The 21830-nt window shown below is 46.5% G+C and overlaps 1 protein-coding gene across 2 annotated transcripts in view; it reads left to right on the top strand.

Annotated features, from left to right (window-relative positions):
• The window catches only part of LOC140734759 (cytoplasmic polyadenylation element-binding protein 2-like), a 71120-nt gene that overhangs the window by 24467 nt on the left and 24823 nt on the right, over window positions 1-21830 (top strand). For both annotated transcript variants that reach the window (XM_073059220.1, XM_073059210.1), the window contains exons 3-5: window positions 2606-2773; window positions 8974-9063; window positions 17146-17264. In XM_073059220.1, coding sequence (XP_072915321.1) covers window positions 2606-2773; window positions 8974-9063; window positions 17146-17264 — 377 coding nt within the window. The remainder of the gene's footprint in view (window positions 1-2605; window positions 2774-8973; window positions 9064-17145; window positions 17265-21830) is intronic.

Raw genomic sequence — 21830 nt, 5'->3', positions numbered from 1 at the left:
CATACTTTATTGATCCTGAGGGAAATTAGGTTTCGTTACAGCCGCACCAACCAAGAATAGTGTAGAAATATAGCAATATCAAACCATAAATAATTAAATAATAATAAGTAAATTATGCCAAGTGGAAATTAGTCCAGGACCAGCCTATTGGCTCAGGGTGTCTGACACTCTGAGGAAGGAGTTGTAAAGTTTGATGACCACAGGTAGGAATGACTTCCTATGACGCTCAGTGTTGCATCTCAGTGAAATGAGTCTCTGGCTGAATGTACTCCTGTGCCTAACCAGTACATTATGGAGTGGATGGGAGACATTGTCCAAGATGGCATGCAACTTGGACAGCATCCTCTTGTCAGACACCACCGTCAGAGAGTCCAGTTCCACCCCCACAACATCACTGGCCTTACGAATGAGTTTGTTGATTCTGTTGGTGTCTGCTACCCTCAGCCTGCTGCCCCAGCACACAACAGCAAACATGATAGCACTGGCCACCACAGACTCGTAGAACATCCTCAGCATCGTCCGGCAGATGTTAAAGGACCTCAGTGTCCTCAGGAAGTAGAGACGGCTCTGACCCTTCTTGTACACAGCCTCAGTGTTCTTTGACCAGTCCAGTTTATTGTCAGTTTGTATCCCCAGGTATTTGTAATCCTCCACCATGTCCACACTGACCCCTTAGATGGAAACAGGGGTCACCGGTGCCTTAGCCCTCCTCAGGTCCACCACCAGCTCCTTGGTCTTTTTCACGTTAAGCTGCAGATGATTCTGCTCACACCATGTGACAAAGTTTACACAGAGAATGGTGTTAAGTGTGGAACTCCCTGCCAGGGTGGTGGTAGAGGCGGGTACATTAGGGACATTTACGAAACTCTTAGGCACATGTTTGATAGAAAATTGGAGGGGATTGTAAGAGGGAAGGGTTTAGATTTCATCATAAGAGTAGGTCAAAAAGTCAGTACAAAATTGCGGGATGGAGTGTTTGTACTGTTCTGTTATGTTCTGTGTTCTGTGTTGACATGTGGGTTGATTAGCCGCTGATGTTGGAGTAGGTTAAAATGTCAGCACAGTATTGTGGGCCAAAGTGCCATGACAGGAATGCAGGCAAATCTGTGTTGTGAAGCCACCTTTGTTTTCGCAAAGCTTTTTACAGCAAGTGATCTGCCACATTGTCACTGCATTTACTTCCTAGTTGGTTCTTAAATACCATCTGAAATAGTCTTGTAGACTGTGTAGTTCAAGAGCAATTGGGAATGGTTACAGAATCAGGCAGATTATCTGTAATAAACACTCAGTGGCCACTTTATTAGGTATCCCCTGTTCCTAATTAAGTGGCCACTGAGTGTCTGGTTGTGGTCTTCTGCTGCTGGAGTCCAGCCACTTCAAGGTCCCATGTGTTGTGTATGCAGAAATGCTTTTCTGCACACCACTGTGGTTATTTGAGTTACTGTCACCTTCCTGTCAGCTTGAACTAATCTGGCCATTCTCCTCTCACCTCTCTCGGTAATACTGCGTTTTCGCTCCTGCCACTGACTGAATGTTTTGTTTTTGTTTTTTTTTTTGCAACATTCTCTGTAACTCTAGAGACTGCTGTGCATGACAATCCAGGAGATCAGCAGTTTGCGAGATACTCAGACCACCCCATCTGGCACCACAGTCATTCCATGGTCAAAGTGACTTGGCTCAAATTTTCTCCTCCCATTTTGATGTTTGTTCTGAGCAACAAGTGAACTTTCTGACCATGTCTGCATACTTTTACGCATTGAGTTGCTGCCACATGATTGGCTGATCAGAGATTTGCATTAATGAGCAGTTGTTCCTAATGAGGTGGCCATTGTGTGTGTGTGTATCATGCCATTTTGTTGTATTGTGGTGGCAGTACAGTTGAGTAGAAGGGAGGAAACGTTCATGGGTTCAGAATTCTGACGCTGGAGGGGAAGAGGCATTGAGTGAGCGGCTTTGGGCTCCTGTGCATCCTCCCTGATGGTTAGTAATGAGAAGAAGGCATGCCCCCAGATGGTGAGGGTCCTTCATGATGGACACTACCTTCCTGAGTCACCACCCTTTTGGAAGATGTTCTCAATGGTGGGGAAGGTTGTACCTGTGATGAAGTTTCATGGGAGTATGCGGTTTAAATGGTCTGGCATGGACCAAAGGGCTTGTTTCTGTGTTGTACTTTTCTATGACTCTTTGACTCTATCATATGATTCTCAAACAAGATTGAATACTGAACCATATATAGGGCAGGTGACTTGGAGCTCGGCCAGGGGTGTTGGTTTTAAGGAGAGTTTTGAAGAATGAGAAGGGGTTTGGGTTTGACACTTAGTGCATCTTCTGCCAGTGATGGAGTCTGTAGTGGAAAGGAGGAAGGAGTGAAGCAGCTTGTCACTAGACAATAATTGAATGGTCCAGACATCGAGGTAAGAGTGTCTCCCTCCAGTCATATTGGATGTCAGCCCCATCTCATTCCTCCCTTGTTTTCAATAGGTACATTTATTGTCAGAGAAATGTATACAATATACGTCTTGAAATTCTTTTTTCTTCGGAAACGGAGGGTTTAGCACAGAATGAGGAATGTGCAGTCAGCTACTGACCATCTTCTTTTCCACAGGTCGATCTGCTCTGTTTCCTGTGGAAGATGGCTTCCTTGACAACAGCCAGGGTGACCAGTCTCTCTCTTCTGGCTTGAACTCCCCAGCTCTGAGTCAGAATGGGAAACAAGGAGAACGGTATTCCCGAAAGGTTTTCGTTGGTGGTTTGCCCCCTGACATCGATGAAGGTGAGATAAATAGTTCTGGTCCCTGATGCAGGAAATTCCCTTTGGTTATTCAGCTCCCCGGAGGATAGACAATGAGGTATAATGTTCTGCCTTCTGGGCTTACATGTTCAGTAGAACTGGAGAAAGTGTCTGCTTCCATGATATTGGGTAGGTGTCTGCTTGTCTCCTAGTATCTTTTGTGCTTAGTTGTTCTGGGGTCATTGGCTTGTTAAAAGACTGAATTAACAAGGAAAGGGTTTTGTTCAGAAAATATCCTGACTATTTTCCTTCAGATTGTTGACAGGAATGTAACTATTGGACTTTGTGTTGAATTGTCTCTGCATGAGGTCATTGGGAGATGCAGCATGGAGAGAGGCCTGCCTAATTATTTACAGTTATCCCACATTAGTTCTGTTATTTAATTCCCTCAACTGGAGGCCCAGAGGCAGCCTGACCTGGGGTTGGAGGTGTCCCTGTGCGAGAGTGCGTGGTTGGGAACGGGGCTTGTTTTGCTGCTGTTGTCTTGTTGGTGCTGTTTGTGTTGTTGTGGTGAACAATGCGCGAGTGCTACATTGGCGCCGGAATGTGTGGCGAGACCTGTGGGCTGCCCCCCCTCCCCACATCCTTGGTTGTGCTGGTCGTTAATGCAAAGGACGCTGTGACTGAACAGTCCCATCAACCCCTTCACATTTTACCACTCACTGACGTTCCAAGGCCGTTTATTTACTTACTGCCCGTTACACCGTTGGCATTTAGGGCAGCTGTGAAAGCCCTCCATCCCTGGTGGTGTTCAGGGGTTCCTTTATCACAAGAGTAGTTTCCTCTCGGTTATCATTACTGTCAGTCCCGGGCGGAGACTCAGGAATACCGTCACACTCAGATGCAGAAGGATCCTTCACTGCTGTTTTTGTAACCGTTTTGTTTGCTGACCAGTCAGGGTTGTTAGCTGGGCTGAACTCTCGAACCTGGAGGACCACTGGGCCTTCTCCTCGTCTGGCCTCTACCCTTTGACCTGTTCGGCATGGGTGACCCTACCAAGAGGCAAAGCATAAAGCCCCAATACCAGCCAGCATAGCCTTCCGAGCCATTGAGGCAGGCAAGCCTCCAAACCCTACGAAAAGTTGTGGACCTCTGGGCATTTACAAAGGCCAATCAGCCTCCAAAACTGCACAGAATTATCGAGCAATACAGCAGGGATACAGGCCTTTCGGCCCAACCAGTCCATGCCAACCACGGTGCCCACCCAGCTCATCCAGATTTCCTGCGTTCAGCCCATATCCCTCCAATTACCTCTCCGAACGCTTCTTAAATGATGCTTCCATCACTTCCCCTGGCAGCTCAGCCAGAGGCTTGCCACCCTCTGCAAGAAGTTGTTCCTTAGCTCATTTTAAATCTTTCCCCTCTCGCCTTTGGAGTGCGCGAGGAAAGCTGTGCAAGGTTCGGCACCGGGGGGGGGGTCAGGACTGAAGTCGGGTCTCTGGCACGGCAAGGAGCAGCTCTGCTGTCTCCGTCACTCTGTCCACTCGTTAAACAGATTGCACTCCTCAAAGACTCACTGACCCTTGACCCTGTCAAAGTACAGTCACAAAGAGCGCTGCTTACTCCGGTGCGAAGACCCCGTATTGTGACGGTATGATCCGAACCACCCAGCGAGCCCAATTGCCAGGCCTCACTGCGGCGGCTGAATGGATTTGTGCACTGCCGCTGTTTCCCTGGGACATTGATAAGAATGAATAACTAGTCCCATCAACAATAGTTTGTTTTAAGTTTATTGTATGGGCATAGAAACCCAGGAGACCAGTGTCATGAGAGTTATCCTTTCTGCAACAGCAGCACAGTACAGGACAAACTTTAAACTTTGATAAGACATACAGTACTGTGCAAAAGTCTTGGGCGCCCAAGCTATGTAAGACTTTTGCACAGTACTGTAGTAATTTTATCTATTGCACTGTACTTCTGCTTCAAAATACAAATTTCATGACATCTGTGAGTGTTGATAAACCTGATTCTGATATGGGTCTCTCTTGTGGACTGAGAGTGGGGAGGGGGGAGGGAGCGGGAAGCACCAGAGAGACCTTCAGTAGTGATCAATAGACCAACTGTTTGGAGTGTCTGGTGTATCAGGGTTGGGAGTTACTGCACCCCCACCCCCCCAATCCTGGTACTCCTTCTCTGCCACCTGTCCTGCACTCCCTCCCGCAGCACTCCGCCCTCGACATTCCCAGCATCCTTTGCTCCTGTCAGATTTATAAACTTGCTCTCCGCTCCACAAATAAGAGTACTGTGCAAAAGTCTTGGGTAGCTTAAGGCTCTTGCACAGTGCTATTGGAGCAGAATTAGGCCATTCAGCTCATCAAGTCTTCTCCGCCATTTGTTTATTTAGAGTCCGTGTCACTATTACCGTGACATCAGAGTAATTCACGTGCAACTCTGCAGCTGGAAGAAGCAGCTGAAGGAGATCTGTCACTCCTCCCATAGGGAGACTCGCTCCTTAGTCAAGTGGAATTGCTTACAGCAGAGGGAAAGGTCCTTCAGGCCACGGTGTCTGTGCCCAACATATTGCCAAATTAAACTAAAGCTCTTCTGTCTGTACGTGATCCATATCCCTTGCATAGTCATCTCTTAAATATCTCTGCCGTATCGACTTCCATCACTAACCCTAGCAGCACGCACAAAATGCTGGAGGAACATTCTGGATTTCCAGCATCTGCAGATTTTCTCGTGTGTGTGATTTACTAACCCTGGCAGCCCGCTCCAGGCACCCGTCATTCTCTGCATAAAGAAAAAAAACTTGCCTCACACAACTCCTTGAAGCATTCCCCCTCATCTTAAGTTTAAGTCCTCTAACACTGGGTGGAAGATTTTGACTGCCTTACCCAATCTACGTCCCTCATAATTTTTGTAAACCTCTATTGAGTTTCCCCTGAGCCTCCCACAGTCCAGAAAAAACAACCCAAGTTTGCCCATCTTCTTCGTATACCTCAGGCCTTCTGAGCCAGTCAGCATCCTGGTAAACCTCTTCTGTACCCTTCCGAAAGCCTCACTGTTCACTTCATCAGGCATTTTCCAAATTTTGACATAGATTTTTTCATATGTTTCCTGTGGTGCAGGAATCTAAGACTAGAGGGGTGTCCTTTTAGAATGGGGATGAGGAGGGATTTCTTATGCAGAGTGTGGTATGTGGTGAATCTGTGGAATTCATTGCCACAGGCGTTTGTGGAGGCTAAGTCATTGGGTGTATTTAAGGCAGAGGTTGAGAGATTCTTTGTGTGTGCGCGTGCATTGTGAATGATGAGGATACCGATGTCCTTGGGTGGGTGAATTTGGATGTCGTGACTTGCGTGTGTTTGATTACAGTGAGGGAGGGTTGCGTAGGTCATCAACCTCTCCCTACCGTCCTAGTCTATCTGAATCCAGTGGCAGGACGAGAGTCAAGGTGACTGGAGATGTGGTTGGCCATCTGCGTGTCCCGCCGTGCTCTTTGAGCTCCTTCAACGCTCCTTTCTGCCTGTTGAACCAGCTGGTGGTTTCCTCCGCGCAGTCTGCTGAATCCAGACCACGTGCTTTGGGTAGACGAGCCCGAAGTCACTGAGGGTTCAAAAAAAAAACCCACAACAGCTGCTCTTGCCTGGTTTGGCCAGCCTGTCGTAGCTGTTGCCCGGGGTGTGACCGCTATTGCGTGCAAACAGCTTACTTGGAGTCACAGGTGCAAGCTGAGGGCTGGGTGAGGACCAAAGGTGGAGAATCTACCTCAGAAGGTACGGCAAGTCTTCTTGACACCCCATACACCCCTCTTGATTGGTCAGGGCATGATGGGATACAGGGAGAAGGCAGGAGATTGGGGCTGAGAGGAAAAATGGATCAGGTGTGACGAAACGGCAGAGCAGACACCACGGACCAAATGGCCTAATTCTGTATCTTATGGCCTTAACATAATTAGCGTAAACTGTACATGACTCGTACAACAAAATAAGCAAAGATATTTGCACAGTAATGCAGTAAATTATTGCAAGATATTTACAGTAAGTCAAGTTTATTGTCATTTAACTATACACATGTCTATAACGTGTATAACCATATAATAAGGATAGAAAGGAGACAATGTTTCTCTGAACTAGGGTGTAAAGCACAGTAGCACACATAATACAGAAAACTCTATATTGTCTTTTCCACTGTCATGTTCATGGGGTCAGGTGCTGGGAAGAAGGTGTGGCTTTGCTCCCACTGCCCTCAGAGGAAAAGACTTAAACTACTTTGAGGATGGAGTCAGGAGGACTTGGTAGGCAGTGAGCTGATAGGTTATCAGGAATTGATGTGTGGCTGAGTTGAGCGTACTGTCAGATCAGCCTTGAACTTATTAACAACGTGAGCCTGGTTGGGCCTGAGCGGCCTACTACTGTTCCCGGTTTAAACTGTCTGGTGTTCACTCCAGACTGGGCCTTGCTCGTCTATTAAATACGAGCAAGATCATACATCAGTGGGTGGTAATCCACTAAATACATATGCGTAAAAGTGAACCACAGGCTGAAAATGAACGAGCATTTCTGCTTAGCAGAAAGGCCACGAGCAGTTTCTGTTTTTCAAATGTTGGCGTATAAATTGGGAGAAGTTGAAGAATTGGAGGAGCCTGTTCAGCTTGTTGCACTGATTTGTGTTTATAGTCTGTGTAAGTGCATTACCAGCCACTGAAGTATGATCTTGCTTGTTTTTAATAGCTGAAAGAGAAGCCAGAAGGCGGTAGTAGATGGTTGTCTCTCTGATTGGCAGACTGTTACTAGTGGTGTGTCGCAAGGATCGGCGTCTTGATTGGACTTCGTGAATTGGAGGTCAAGTACAGGAGTTACGATGTTGTGTTGAAGTTATGTTGAAGTACAAGACGCTGGTGAGGCCTAATTCGGAGTGTGTGGTTCTGGCCACCTACCTACAGGAAGAAGTATCAGCAAGCTTGAAAATGTACAGAGAAAAGTTACAAGGATATTGCTGGGACCTGAGCACCTGAGGTGGAGGGTCAGGTTGGATAGGTTGGGACTTCATTCCCTGGAGCTTAGGAGAATGAAAGATCTTACAGAGGTGTACACAGTTATGAGGGGTGCACACAGGGCGAATTCAGGCTTTTCCCCTCAAGTTGGCTGAGACTAGAACTGGAGGTTGAAAGACGAAATATTTGAGGAGAAACTTCATTCAGGGGGTAGTGCAAATGTGGAACAAGCTGCCCGTGGAAGTGATGGTACAGATTCATTCGCAACATTTAAGAGAATCTTGGGTGGGTACATGGATGAGAGGGGTTTGGGGAGGAATATGGCTCGGGTGCAGGTAAAAGTTTAAGTTGGCGCCGGTGAGACAAAGCGATGCCGTACTGACAGCAAACAAAGCTACCGACCACTCGAGTCATCATACCGTTTCTCGAAAACAATCACTGCAGTGGATAGCCTGTAGCTTCCCTTTTGGGGGTGAGCTTTTGAATTGCCTGTACGACTTGGGCAGTTTTGCAGTGTGAGCTGAAGTCTGAAAGTCGCAGGATGTTTGCAGTGTGGTGCGTACGGGCCGAATTAAGGGGACCGGGAGCCGATTTGAAGTGGGAGACCTGAGGCGGGGCAGAGCCGGGGTGGCAGGGCCCGGGTCTAAAAGCGAGGAGCGAGACGATGTGTGACCGCTTTAAGCGCCGGGCCAGATCGAAAAGGTTAGGGTGTTGGGGCTGAAGGCTGAGGGACTGGCCGGTGTTGAGCTTGCTGCTCGGCGAGGTTTACTCGACTCTGTGCCGAACTGAGCCTGTGGCTTTCAACTAACGGGCTTCGTGGCCACGGTCTCACTTCCGTGAAGTTCAGTTCTGAATGTTAATGCTTACTTTTTTTTTTGCATGCTTTGGGTGTTTGGCAGTTTTTTTAAATTGGGTTTCTTTGTTTTATGGCTGCTGGTAAGGAGACGAGTCTCAAGGTTGTATATCGTATACAAGCTTTGGTAATAAATGTACTTTGTAATGGGAGTAGACAGAAAATCAGGTTGGCATGGGCTAGATGGGCCAAGTGCCTGTTTCTGTGCTGTAGTACTCTATGACTCTAAAATCTATCAACCCCAATGATTAAAGTTTGACACTGAGTCAGTTAGCAGGAAAGAGTTCTGAAGTGCGGGCTCTCCCAGACAATCCGGGAAGTGGTCTGAGCAGAGGAGCTGAGGTGAGGGAGAATTGGACCTGATCTCACACCCTCCTTGTCTCTGTCTAGATGAGATCATCGCCACTTTCTGCTGCTTTGGCCAACTGATGGTTGATTGGCCTCACAAGTCCGGCAGTAAATCCTACTTTCCACCTAAAGGTAAGGAAGTCTCACCTGACAGCAGGTGCGTGTGTGTTCATCTGTGTGAAAAGAAGCTTGTGGCATAATGCATCGGTGAACTGGGCAGCGTCTGGGTGAGGGAGGGAACCGTGACGGTGTTGAATCCCTGGCTGCTGTTGTGCACGGGTGAGTTGGGCAACATTCTGGTGAGGTAGCAAGCCGTAATGGCTTTGAATTCCTGGCTATTTAATCCAGTCCCTGGAACTGGACTAAATCGGCAGATAGTTCTTCTGTCTGCCTGCAGCTGCTCTGATGGTCACTTCTCTGTACCTCCTTGACATTTTCCAGACTGAGTTGGAAGACAAAATCCAATCAATCTCCAACTTGAAAATCCAATCAGTTCGCAACATCTGTAGTTTATTGGGTCACTGAACTCCCTGCTTGGTTACTCTCATGCTTTATGACTACGTGCCTAATCTTATGATTATGCCTTTTAATTTATACTTTCCCAAATATACAAATCAATATTTAACCTATTCAACTGCTACCTTATGTACGTGCTTGCCCATTATCTATCTGTACAGTGTACCCTGCGACGCAACACACACACAAAATGCTGGAGGGACTCAGCAGATCAGGCAGCATCTATAGAAATGAATAAACAGGCGCCATTGCGGGCCTCGATCATCCTTCAGGACTGAGAAGGAAGGGAGAAAGATGCCAGAATAAAAAGCTGGGTGGGGGGGGGGGGGGGGGGGGAGGAAGGAGGCTAGCTGGAAGGTGATGGGTGGGAAAAGTTGAGGACTGGAGAAGAAGGAATCTGATAGGAGAGGAGAGTGGACCGTAGGTGAAAGGGGAGGAAGAGGAGGGGACCCAGGGTGAGAAGTAAAAGGTCAGAACGGGGAATAAATGAAAGGGGGGGGGGGGGTGCGTATTGAGAACCTTTTTTTACCAGAAAGGAAAATTGATATTCATGCTATCAGCTCGGAAGGTACCCAGATGGAATATAAGGAGTTGCCCCACTTCTGAGGGTGGCCGCATCTTATAACCATACAACAATTACAGCACGGAAACAGGCCATCTCGGCCCTTCGAGTCCGTACTGAATGCTTACTCTCACCTAATCCCACCCACCTGCGCTCAGCCCATAACCCTCCATTCCTTTCCTGTCCATATACCTATCCAATTTTTAAAAAAAAAATGACAATATGGAACCTGCCTCTACCACTTCTACTGGAAGCTCGTGGCACAAGAGGAGGCCGTGGATCTTTATATTATTCCAGGGATCTCTGGTGTGTCGCATCTACACATCATGCCTGGGGTCAGCATTCACAAGCACATCAGGTTCCTGTAATTAAATGCTGGTAATTGGTTTATCGTTGTTAATTGTACTGAAATACAGTGAAAAGTTTCTGTTTGCATATGCTATCCAGACAGATCATTCCATATACAAGTGCATTAGAGTCGTACAAAATGAGAGATAACAGAATGTAGCATCTAGTATTGCATTTACAGAGAAAGAACAGTGCAGGTGGACGCAAAGTGCAAAGGCCATCACGAGGTGGATCCAGAGATCGAGAGTTCGTCTTTGTAATACAAGATGTCCATTCAAGAGTTTTATAAAAGCCAGATTCAATGGTTCAGTTTAATGTCAGAGAATGTATACAGTATACATCCTGAAATTCGTACTCTTTGCAGGCATCCACGAAACAGAAAACCCAAGAGAATGAATGACAGAAACCTCAAAGCCCCACCTCCCCCCTCCCGTGCACAAGGAGCAGCAAAAGCACCTCCCTCCCTTCCCCCCCCCCCCACCCCCCCATCATGCAAGCAATAGCAAAAGCCCCCCCAAAGAGACCTTGGTCTAGAGTCCATCAAAAACTACAGTCCATCCCAACACTACGGTATCTCAGACAGGCTCACTCTCACGAGTGAAGGAGAGAGAAATCACACCTGCAGCAACGGGAGCGGGAGACCAGCAACGTGCTTTTCTGCTGTTATAATCCTCCTAGTGGCACGTCTTCTCAGGCTTTTTACATCTCCTGCCTGATTAGTGGGGTTAGAAGAGACAATGATCCGGTGGGAGAGATCCTTGATTATTATGAAAGCCAAAGCGGGACTCCTTAGTTACAAGCTCTGCCCCACCTGCACCTCATATTTCTTCCGGTCCTGATGAAGGGTCTTGGCCAAAAATGTAGACTGTTCATTACGCTCCCTAGATGCTGCCTGACATACTGAGATACTCCAGTGTTTTTGTGTGTTGCAACAGATTTCCAGCATCTGCTAAATCTTGTTAGGTCCCTTTCTTTTTGTTGGACCAGATCATTTGCAATCTTAGAACTTTATTGTAACCTTTTTCGCCTCAGACGGATGACGAAGTTTGGTATGGGCCCCCAAATAATAAGAACTTTTTATAGGGGCACAATTGAGAGCATCCTGACTGACTGCATCACTGCCCGGTATGGGAACTGTACTTTCCTCAATCGCAGGACTCTGCAGGGAGTGGTGCGGACAGCCCAGGCATCTGTAGATATGAACTTCCCATGATTTCGGGACATTTACAAAGACAGGTGTGAAAAAAGGGCCCAAAGGATCATTGGGGACCTGAGTCACCCCAACTATTCCAGCTGCTACCATCCGGGAAATGGTACTGCAGCATAAAAGCCAGGACCAACAGGCTCCGGGACAACTTCTTCCAGCAGGCCATCAGACTGATTAGCCGTCGCTGATTTGAGTTTATTTCTATGTTACATTGCCTGCTCTTTTTATTATAAATTACTATCGTTGCACATTTAGATGGAGATGTAATGTAACGATTTTTACTCCTCATGTATGTGAAGGATGTGAGAAGTAATGTCAATTCAGTTTAATTAATGACTTCACAATCACACCTGTTCCATCACATGAACCCGGACTGGGAGGAGGCCACCCAGTCCATTGTGTCTGTACTAAGACCATGGCTGGTCTGATTTATTACCTCAGCTCCTCACGCCCACCTGCTTCTGCTAACCTTTCACCCTTTGCTTATCAAAAATATTTCTAACTCTGCCTTGTATTGAAAAATAAAATATTCACAATTCTGCTTCCAAAGGCATTTTGAGGAAGAGAGTTCCAAAGTTTCAGGACACCTCTGAGAGAGAAACTTTCACCTCCTTTCTGTTTTAAATTACTGTTTGAACAGTGACCCCCTAGTTCTAGATTCCATAGTTGGGAACTTCCTCTCCACCTCCCAGGATCACTCGGGTGATTCCTAACTTCCGCTGCTGGCATCAGCGGAGTTTGTGTGTCATCCCTGTGTGAGTTTCCTTCCACGTCCGTGAGATGTGTGGGACAGTGGGTGAGCTGCCCACTGTAAGTTGCCCCTGTTGTGCAGTGAAATGGTGGAACTTGTACGGGCTTGATAGGAGTGTGGAGTATATGAGTGGTGTAAGATCGGTAGGAAGTTAGACAGTGGTTTTTGCAGATTTAGTGAGCTGAAAAGCCTGGTTCCATGCAATACAGTCCATCTTTCTAAATCCCTTCCTACTCTGTTCCCCTACGTTCCCCTCTGTTCTACATCTGTACCCCTCCTTATCCACTGCAGAATCAGCTTTGATATCAATAGACAATAGGTGCAGAAGTAGACCATTCAGCCCTTCGAGCCTACACCGCCATTTTGAGATCATGGCTGATCATCTACTATCAATACCCGGTTCCTGCCTTGTCCCCATATCCCTTGATTCCCCTATCCATAAGATACCTATCTAGCTCCTTCTTGAAAGCATCCAGAGAATTGGCCTCCACTGCCTTCCGAGGCAGTGCATTCCGGACCCCCACAACTCTCTGGGAGAAGAAGTTTTTCCTTAACTCTGTCCTAAATGTCCTACCCCTTATTCTCAAACCATGCTCTCTGGTACTGGACTCTCCCAGCATCTGGAACATATTTCCTGCCTCTATCTTGTCCAATCCCTTAATAATCTTATATGTTGCAATCAGATCCCCTCTCAATCTCCTTAATTCCAGCGTGTACAAGCCCAGTCTCTCTAACCTCTCTGCGTAAGACAGTCCTGACATCCCAGGAATTAACAAGGTTAATTCCTGTTAATATCACTGGCATATATCATGAAGATTGTTAACTTAGCAGCACCAGTACAATACATGATAATGTAGGGGAAAAACTCTGAATTGCAGTAATATATACATGTATAACAAATAGTTAAATTAATTGAAATACTGTAAAACCAGATATAAAATGATAGTGAGGTAGTGTTCATGGTGTCGATGTCAATTCAGAAATCAGATGGCAGAGAAGAAGCTGTTCCTGAGTCACTGAGTGTGTGCCTTCAGGCTCCTGTTCCTCCTAGCTGATGAGAGGAGAAGAGGGCACGTCCTAGGTGGTGGGGTCCTTAATGACGGACACCACCTTTATTGAGGCACTGCTTCTTGAAGATGTCTTGGACACTACGGAGGCTAGTATCTATGCAGGAGCTGACTAATTTTACTACTCTCTGCATCTTAATTCCATCCTGTGTAATAACACCGCCCCACCCCCATACCGGATAGTGATGCAGCTTCTCGGAATGCTTTGCGCAGCACATCTGTAGAAATTCTCGAGCGTTTTAGGTGACGTTCCAAGTCTCCTCATGTGAGTAATCCTATTCCACTGCACCCCCGACTGGACTCACATCTCCCATGATCCGTAATGCTGCCATCCCACAACGCTGCTGCCCGTGGCCTTGATGCTCTGTCACATTCCAGTCACCCCCAGCACTACATCCCCCGTCCTGTCGCACGCATTGCTCAGACCCCCCCCCCCCCCCGTCCCATTTTTCCTGCCCACCGCAGTGTAAAGGGAACACTGAGTAAAGAAAATGTATCTTTGTGCACGAGCACACAAGCCGAAATCCACAGGGGGCAGTGATTCCGGGTTGAATTGAACCGTTTGGTCACTGGATGCCACGTTCTGACCTGTACCTGCAGTCATAATATCAATATGTGTGGCAAGTATTTGGCCCACATAGTGTCCCTGGGCCGTGTCCTTGTATCAGGATCAGGTTTAATATCACCGGCATATGTTGTGAAATTTGTTGTCTTTGTGGCAGCAGTACACAAAGGGAAAAACCTGTGAATATATACTATATATTATAAAATAGTTAAGTAGTGTAAAAATAGAAATAAAGATGTAGTGAATTAGTGTTCCTGGCTTCAATATCCATTCAGAAATGGAAGAGGGGAAGAAGCTGTTCCTGAATCGTTGAGTCTGTGCCTTCAGGCTTCTGTACCTCCTCCCTGATAGTAGCAACAGGCTACCATCAGGAAGAACTGATCCTGTGCCGATCAGTTGGCGGGGTTATTTGCAGAAATGTTTAATCTCTCCTTGCCTCAATCTGTGGTTCCTTCCTGCTTTAAGAAAACCACTATCATCCCAGTACCAACGGTAAACAAAATAACGTGCAGTAACGACTACAAAATAACATGTCCCCTGACGTTTGCCATCATGAGATGCTTCAAGAGGCTGGTCAGAGCATACAGTAACTCCAGCCTCCCAGAAAACCGTCACTCACCACAGACTGCATGCTGCCAAAACACAGGTCTATGGCGCTGGCCGTTTCTCTCTGGCTCTACACTCGAGTACAGTTAAAGACACCTGTACGTTCATCTACTGTTTAGTGACTACAGGTCAAACTTCGCTACTATCATTCCAAGCAGGTCCAATCTGTGGACCTGGGAGTCAACACTGGCCTCTGCAGTTGATCCCAGACTTCCTGACCAACAGACCGCAGTCTGTAAAGATAGGCAGTAACACCTCTGTTGTGATTATTCCAAACGTTGGTGCTCGATAAGATTGCCTCCTCGGCCCTTTACTCCTTGTACACTCGTGACTGCTCTAAATCCATCTACAAGTTTATAGACAATACCAGGGCGGTGGACCCCATCTCAAACAGCAGTGAGTCAGAGCACAGGAAGGAAGTGTCACGACAACAACCTTTCCCTCAATGTCAGGAAAACAACAGGGCTGGTCGCTGACTTCAGGAAGGGGAGGGATGCACATGTTCCTGTCTGCATCAGTAGTGTTGAGTTTGAGAGTTGAGAACTTCATTTTCCTCGAAGGGAACATCACCGTCAGCCTATCCTGGTCCAAACGTAGATGCCGTGGCCAAGAAAGTTCAGCAACGCCTCCAGTTCCTCAAGAGGCTAAAGAAATCTGGCGTGTCCCCGCCGACACTTAGCAGTTTTTGTCGATGCACCGTAGAAAGCATCCTATCTGCATGCATAAGGACTTGGTATGGTAACTGCTCTGCATGTGACCGCAGGAATATCACAGAAAGCAGCCAATCTTCTTGTTGCCTCAGTGAAGCAGCCAGCATGATCAAGGACCCTATCCACCCCAAATATTCTCTCTCCTTTCTCATCCATCAGGCAGAAGGTGCAAAAGCCTGAAAGCACCATAGCTCTAGGCTCAAGGACAGCTTCGATCCCACTGTTATTATACTACTAAATAGTTCCCCAGTCTGATAAAATGGACGCTTGACTTCACAATTGATCTGCTCTGCACGTTCTCTGTAGCTGTTACACTTTATTCTGCATTGTTATTGCTTTACCACCTTCTACCTCAAATTGCTATGTAACAACCTAATCTGTATGAACCGTGTGTAAGGCAAGCTTTTCATTAAATTTCAGTACGTGGCCGCGATATTCCAATCCCAGTTCTCCCATGTTATCCTGAAGAATCCGACGCCCATCCAGTTCCAATCAGACCTGATAACAGGAGCTGCAAGCTCTCCTGTCTGATGGATTTGAAGGGCTGGTTACATCGTGTAGGATCCCACTCATCCTGCTCGTGGACTGTTTGTCCCACTCACATCAGGGAGGAGGCTACATAGCGTCCACGCCAGGACTCCCAGACTCAAAAATGGTTCCTTTTCCCCAAACAGTAAAGCTGATCAATACCTTCACCCACTAACACGCCACCGCACACCCCCGACCACCACTATTTATCATATGCCTCCCTCGGTGGAGGCGCAACATCTTGTATTCCATCTCCTCGGTTTTTAAAAGAAGAAAAAAATCCTCTTTGTTCCCTTTTCTCCTGTTCTCCACTCTGGCCTCTTAACTCCCCTCCTATCACCTCCTCCTGGTTCCCCCCTCCTTCCCTTTCTCCTGTGATCCACTCTCCTCTCCTATCAGATTCCTCTGTACCTTTCCCACCCACCTTGCTTCACCCTTCACTTTCGAGCTATCCACCTCCCCACCACACTTTTTATTCTGGTGTCTTCCCCCTTCCTTCTCAGACCTGAAGAAGGGTCTCAGACCAAAGTGTTGACTGCTTATTCCTTTCCATAGATGCTGCCTGACCTGCTGAGTTCCTCCAGCATTTTGTGTGTGTCACTCTGAATTTCCAGCATCTGCAGAATCTCTTGTGTTTGTGATTAAGTGCTTTATCATTTCCTGTCAGTCGCCCTATGCACAGCATCACTTTATGGACTCGCCTTCAGTCTAAGCATATAAGTGGTCTTGTGTATTTATACAGTACTGTGCAAAAGTCTAGGGCACGTATGCATGTAGTGAGGGTGCCTGAGACTTTTGCACAGTATTGTGGTAACTTTAGGCATTGCACTGTACTGCTGCCGCAAAAAAAACACAAATTCCTTGATATATGTGAGTGATGATAAATGTGATTCTTTTATTTATCTCTGTTGCAGACTGAAAGTGGGAAGGGGGCAGGGAGAGGGGAATCATGGTTGGAGAGAGGGGAGAGAGCGGGAAGCACCAGAGACACATTCCGTAATGATCAATAAACCAATTGTTTGGAATCAAATGACCTTGCCTGGAGTCTCAGTGCTGGGTGTGTCTACACCTGTGCCACTCCCTGCCCCTGTCACTCTTTTTCTGCCAGCTGTCCTGCGATGCTCCACCCTCCCAGTATCATTTGCTCCTGCCAAGTTTACAAATTCACTCTCTACTCCACATTGACAAATACAGTACTGTGCAAAGGTCTTGGGCACCCTAGCTATGTTCATTGGACTTGAAAATAATGAGCAAATAATTACTTCGAACTTGATGTCATTTTTATAAGTTGTGTTGTGATTAAGTCATAAATCAAGCTGTTACTGTCATTGACCGATTCCTGTTGGTTTTGCAGGTTATGCTTTTCTGCTGTTTCAGGAGGAGTGTTCAGTTCAGGTTCTCATTGACGCCTGTTATCAAGATGACGGTAAACTCTACCTGTACGTTTCCAGCCGCACCGTTAAGGACAAACCGGTGAGTGAGACTTGCTGCTAACACTTAAGTAGGCATGAATATATTGGGCATAAATGCCATGAAAATTTGCTTTTGTAGCATCAGCATGGTACATTACAAACATGGGTTTACATGGGTAAACATAAAATATCATAAATTAACATAAATTAAGTGTTGGCGCGTGACCTAGTGGATAAGGCGTCGGTCTAGTGATCTGAAGGTCACTGGTTCGAGCCTCGGCTGAGGCAGCGTGTTGTGTCCTTGAGCAAGGCACTTAACAACACATTGCTCTGCGACGACACCGGTGCCAAGCTGCTTGGGTCCTAGCGCCCTTCCCTTGGACAACATCGGTGGTGTGGAGAGGGGAAGGCCTGCAGCTTGGGCAACTGCCGGTCTCCCATACAACCCTGCCCAGGCCTGCGCCCTGGAAACCTTCCAAGGCGCAAATCCATGGTCTCTCGAAACCAACGGATGCCTGAACATAAATTAATTAGCTGTTTTCTCTCTATTATCATGTACTGTACTGCCGCCGCAAAGTTAACAAATTTCACAACTTATGCCGGTGATATTAAACCTGATTCTATGTAGCCTTGTGAATTTCTGTGCATTGGAGTTTTCCTATTATGCTGTGACACAGCCAGTCAGAATTTATTGCAGAAATTGGTGTTTGAGTCGCTGTGTTGTTATAAGGAGGGATTCAGTAGGCTGGGTCTGTTTTCCCCGGAGTGGATGGAGGAGGCTGAGGGGTGAGCTGATTGAGGTATGGAAGTTCATTAAGTGGGATAAAAAATGTTGGTCAGTAACCTGTGATGGATGTGAAAGACACCGCTAGCTTGGACGAGAGGTTTTAGTTTTACCTTGGATGTGAAGGGCATAGTTTTCAGGTGAGAGGTTGGATATTCAGAAGGGATCTGAGGGGGATTTTTTTGTTTTGCACAGAATGTGTTTTGGAATCTGGATGTGGTGGAGGCTGCCATTTTCACATTTAACAAGCAGTTAGACGAGCTGCCTGATCCACTCAGTTCCTCCATCATCTTGTTTATTGTTCCCTACCTCCCAAGGAAGTGCTGCTTCCCTCTGCCAGCCTGCAGATCACCCATGGACAAGATGTAGCACCTGCTTAACCCCTTCCCCCACCCCCTGCATCCCAGTCAGGGTCACATGAAGCCATGGGAGCAGGTGATGGATGGTCGTACGAGCAGCTGGTGTACATCACAAGTCCTGGTTATGGACCACTGACGCCAGGCAGACAATCTCTGAAGAGTATTGATAATGGCTGAGGGTCACCTGTCTTGTAAAGAGACTGCCAGAAGAAGGCAAAGGCAAACCACTTCTGTAGAACCATGTTTGCCCTTGTCGCACAACATGGCACGTAACAAATGAACAGTTTATTGATTGATTAAGATGCAATATGGAGGCAGCCCTCCAGCCATTGAACCCAGTAATCCCTGATTTAACCCTACCCTAATCCCAAGCCTACCAACCAGTACATCTTTGGACTGTGGGAGGAAATCTGTGCAATCACAGGGAGAATGTACGAACTCCTTACAGACACTTGCTGTCTCATATAACCAGGTTCTCTAACTTATTCCCATATCCCAAAGACCTGCTTGGTAGGCTAATTGCCGCTGTGAGGTACTTGCAGCGTATGTTGGTAGGTGGTGGGGATGGTGTGAGATGAGTCTAAATCAGGGGTCCCCAAACTTTTAAATGCCATGACCCCTTCCATTAACCGAGGGGCCCATGGACTGTGGCTTTGACAGACGGACAATAATCACTGGCCTGTGAATGAATAAGAACGGCAGAGTGTTTCAACTGGTGCCAAAGGGGTGTTGTGAAAAGTGTTTGGAGATGTGTTGCAAGAACTATCTTAAAAATAACATTGATGTCCTTGACTAAGTCAGGCAGTTTGTTTGAGTCAGGCCTTGGCTGAAATATTGTGTCACTGCTCGCTGGTGATAACTAAGGCTGTGCGGTTGTGAAACAACTCTGATAATTGACTTTAAACCCTCGCGTTATCAAAACGACTTTAGGCCATGGGGCTTTTTAGCTATAAAATGATAGGATTTAAGTCCTGGCAAAAATCACAGATTTGGGCTGTTTGGCACATTGAAGTCATGGAGACGAGTAGTGCTCAGACAGAGCCTTCAGCCCACCGTCTCTATGCCAAACAGTGAAGTACCCATCTGCACTAATCCTGTTTACCAGCATTTGATTGAGATGCTCATCAAGATACTTCGTAAACTTCAAGGGTCTCTGCTTCCATCACCCTCTCGGGCCGTGTGCTCCACATTCCAACCACTCTCTGGATGAAGGTGTTCTCTATCAGCTTGCTCCCAGACCTCTAGCAGCTTATCTTAAACCTGGGGTCCATAGACCCCCTCGGTTAATGGCATAAAAAAAAATGTTAGGAGCTCCTGCCTTGAATGTATTCCTTCTAACATTTCTTCTCACTCTCTAGTTTATCTCTGCCTCTTACGGTTTTGTACATCGAATTCTGGCCCATCCTTTGTCTATTCTGTCCACTATCTCTTCACAGTCTCTGTCCCAAGCAACATCCCAATGAATTCCCTCTGTGCACTCTGCAATGTAATTGTATGTTTTCTACAATGTGGCAGACAGAAATGCATGCAAATCTCCGGTCTAATTAACCTTTAATGAAGTTGTACCTTGTACTCCCTGCTTTTATATTCGATGCATTGAGTTTTGCCCTTTCACAAAGCACTTCCCACAGCCTCCGATCCTCATGTTGTCTTTATCCAATTCGCCTATGAAAGGCAGGAAGGAATTGCATTTGTCCCACTCCACCAGGAAGGACACTCAGTGGCTGCTTCATTCGGTACCTCTTCCACCTGATAAGAGGAGTTTATGTTCGTAGTTTTCTGCTGCTGCAGCCCATCCACTTCAAGATTCAATGTGTCGTGCGTTCGGAGATGCTCTTCTGCACGCCACTGTTGTAACACGTGGTTATTTGAGTGACTGTTGCCTTCCTGTCAGCTTGAGCCACTCTGGCGATCCTCCTCTGACTTCGGAGGAACACACGCAAAACGCTGAGGAACTCTGCAGGCCGGGCAGCGCCTATGGAAAAGAGTAAGCAGTCGCCGTTTTGGGCTGAGGCCCTTCATCAGGATTCTTCTGACTTCTCTCATTAACAAAGCATTTTCACCTGCAGAACTGGATTTTTTTTTTGTTTTTCACACCATCTCCTGTAAATGCTAGAGACTGTTGTGCGCAAAAGTCCCAGGAGATTAGCAGTTTCTCAGATACTCAGACCACCCATTCTGGCACCAACAATTATTCCATGGTCAAAGGCACTTGCATCACGCTTCTTTCCCATTCTGATGTTTGGACTGAGCAACAGCTGATCATCTTGACCATGTCAGCATGCTTTTATGCATTGGATTGCTGCTATGTGAATGGCCGATTGGATATTTGCATTATGAGCAGGTGTACCTAATAGAGAGCCACTGAGTAAATTCTAAGTGTTCAGCAAAACAAAAGAATCCTCCTGTCAGTCCACTATAAATGAATTGCCGAGTACATTTCGGTGGAAATAATGAGGTATTTTTCCATCGAGAGGAAAGATGTTCAAAATCATGGAGACTTAATTAATAGATAGTCCTTACTAATAGTGAGAAAAGATTCAAAGTACATTTATTATCAAAATATGTATGCAGTACACAACTCTGTGATTAGTCTTCCTGCAGACAGCTGTGAAACAAAGAAACACCACGGAACTTGTTCAAAGGATTCATCGAACACCCAACACACAAAGAAAAGAACGAATCCCCACAAACGGCAAAAAACGAGCAAATAGCACACAGAATATTAAACATCAAATGAAACTGTCTAGGAACGTTCAGTTTAGTTGAGTTCAGTTCAATTTAGCGCTGAGTTGCTTGTTCTTAACAAGCCACAGAGCCAGACAACTCTGATCAAAATCGCAAAAATTAGTAATGAGAAAAGAAGCAAAAAGAAACACATATAACGTGAACTGCAGAGACCGCTTAAAAACGAATCCAATCTACAAACCACGCCGATCAAACCTTGCCGAAGACCCAGGACTCCTGCACCTTCCTCCGGCAGCAGCGAGTGAGTGGGAGAGGGAGACGGTCACACGCAGGCAGGTAGCGCTGAACTCCCGCTCACCTTCCGCTCTCGTCTTTGTTGATTTCCTCGTGGAAAGAACGATAATGAGGAAACCAGTCAGGGTGTTGATGTTGGGCACTCTATATGACATGGTCCAGTAGTCGTCCTTCCTTTTGGCTGCTTCTACACATTTAGTGTTTGTCGTGTCTATGCACATATTCATTAAATAAAAGCAGGCATGTGGAAGATGGCTTTAACTTGTGTATTCACATTGCAGAGAGAGAGAGAGAGAACAATGTGCACGCATAGACAACAGCACATGTGCAGACAACAGATCAATACGTAGTGCTGGGGTGGGTGTTCATTGCTGTAAAAGAAATGGGTCCGTAAATTACACTTCCTCCCCGTTTAGATTGATGCAACATAAAACTGTGTATGTACAAAACATTCACTTTTCCTTTCATAAGCCCAAATGCCAAATAAGCATGCTTTCACAAT

This window comes from Hemitrygon akajei, chromosome 1 (assembly GCF_048418815.1).
Source record: "Hemitrygon akajei chromosome 1, sHemAka1.3, whole genome shotgun sequence".
Classification (NCBI taxonomy): Eukaryota; Metazoa; Chordata; class Chondrichthyes; order Myliobatiformes; family Dasyatidae; genus Hemitrygon; species Hemitrygon akajei.
Note: the sequence above shows the minus strand (reverse complement) of the source record. Positions and strands in the feature narration are given on the sequence as shown.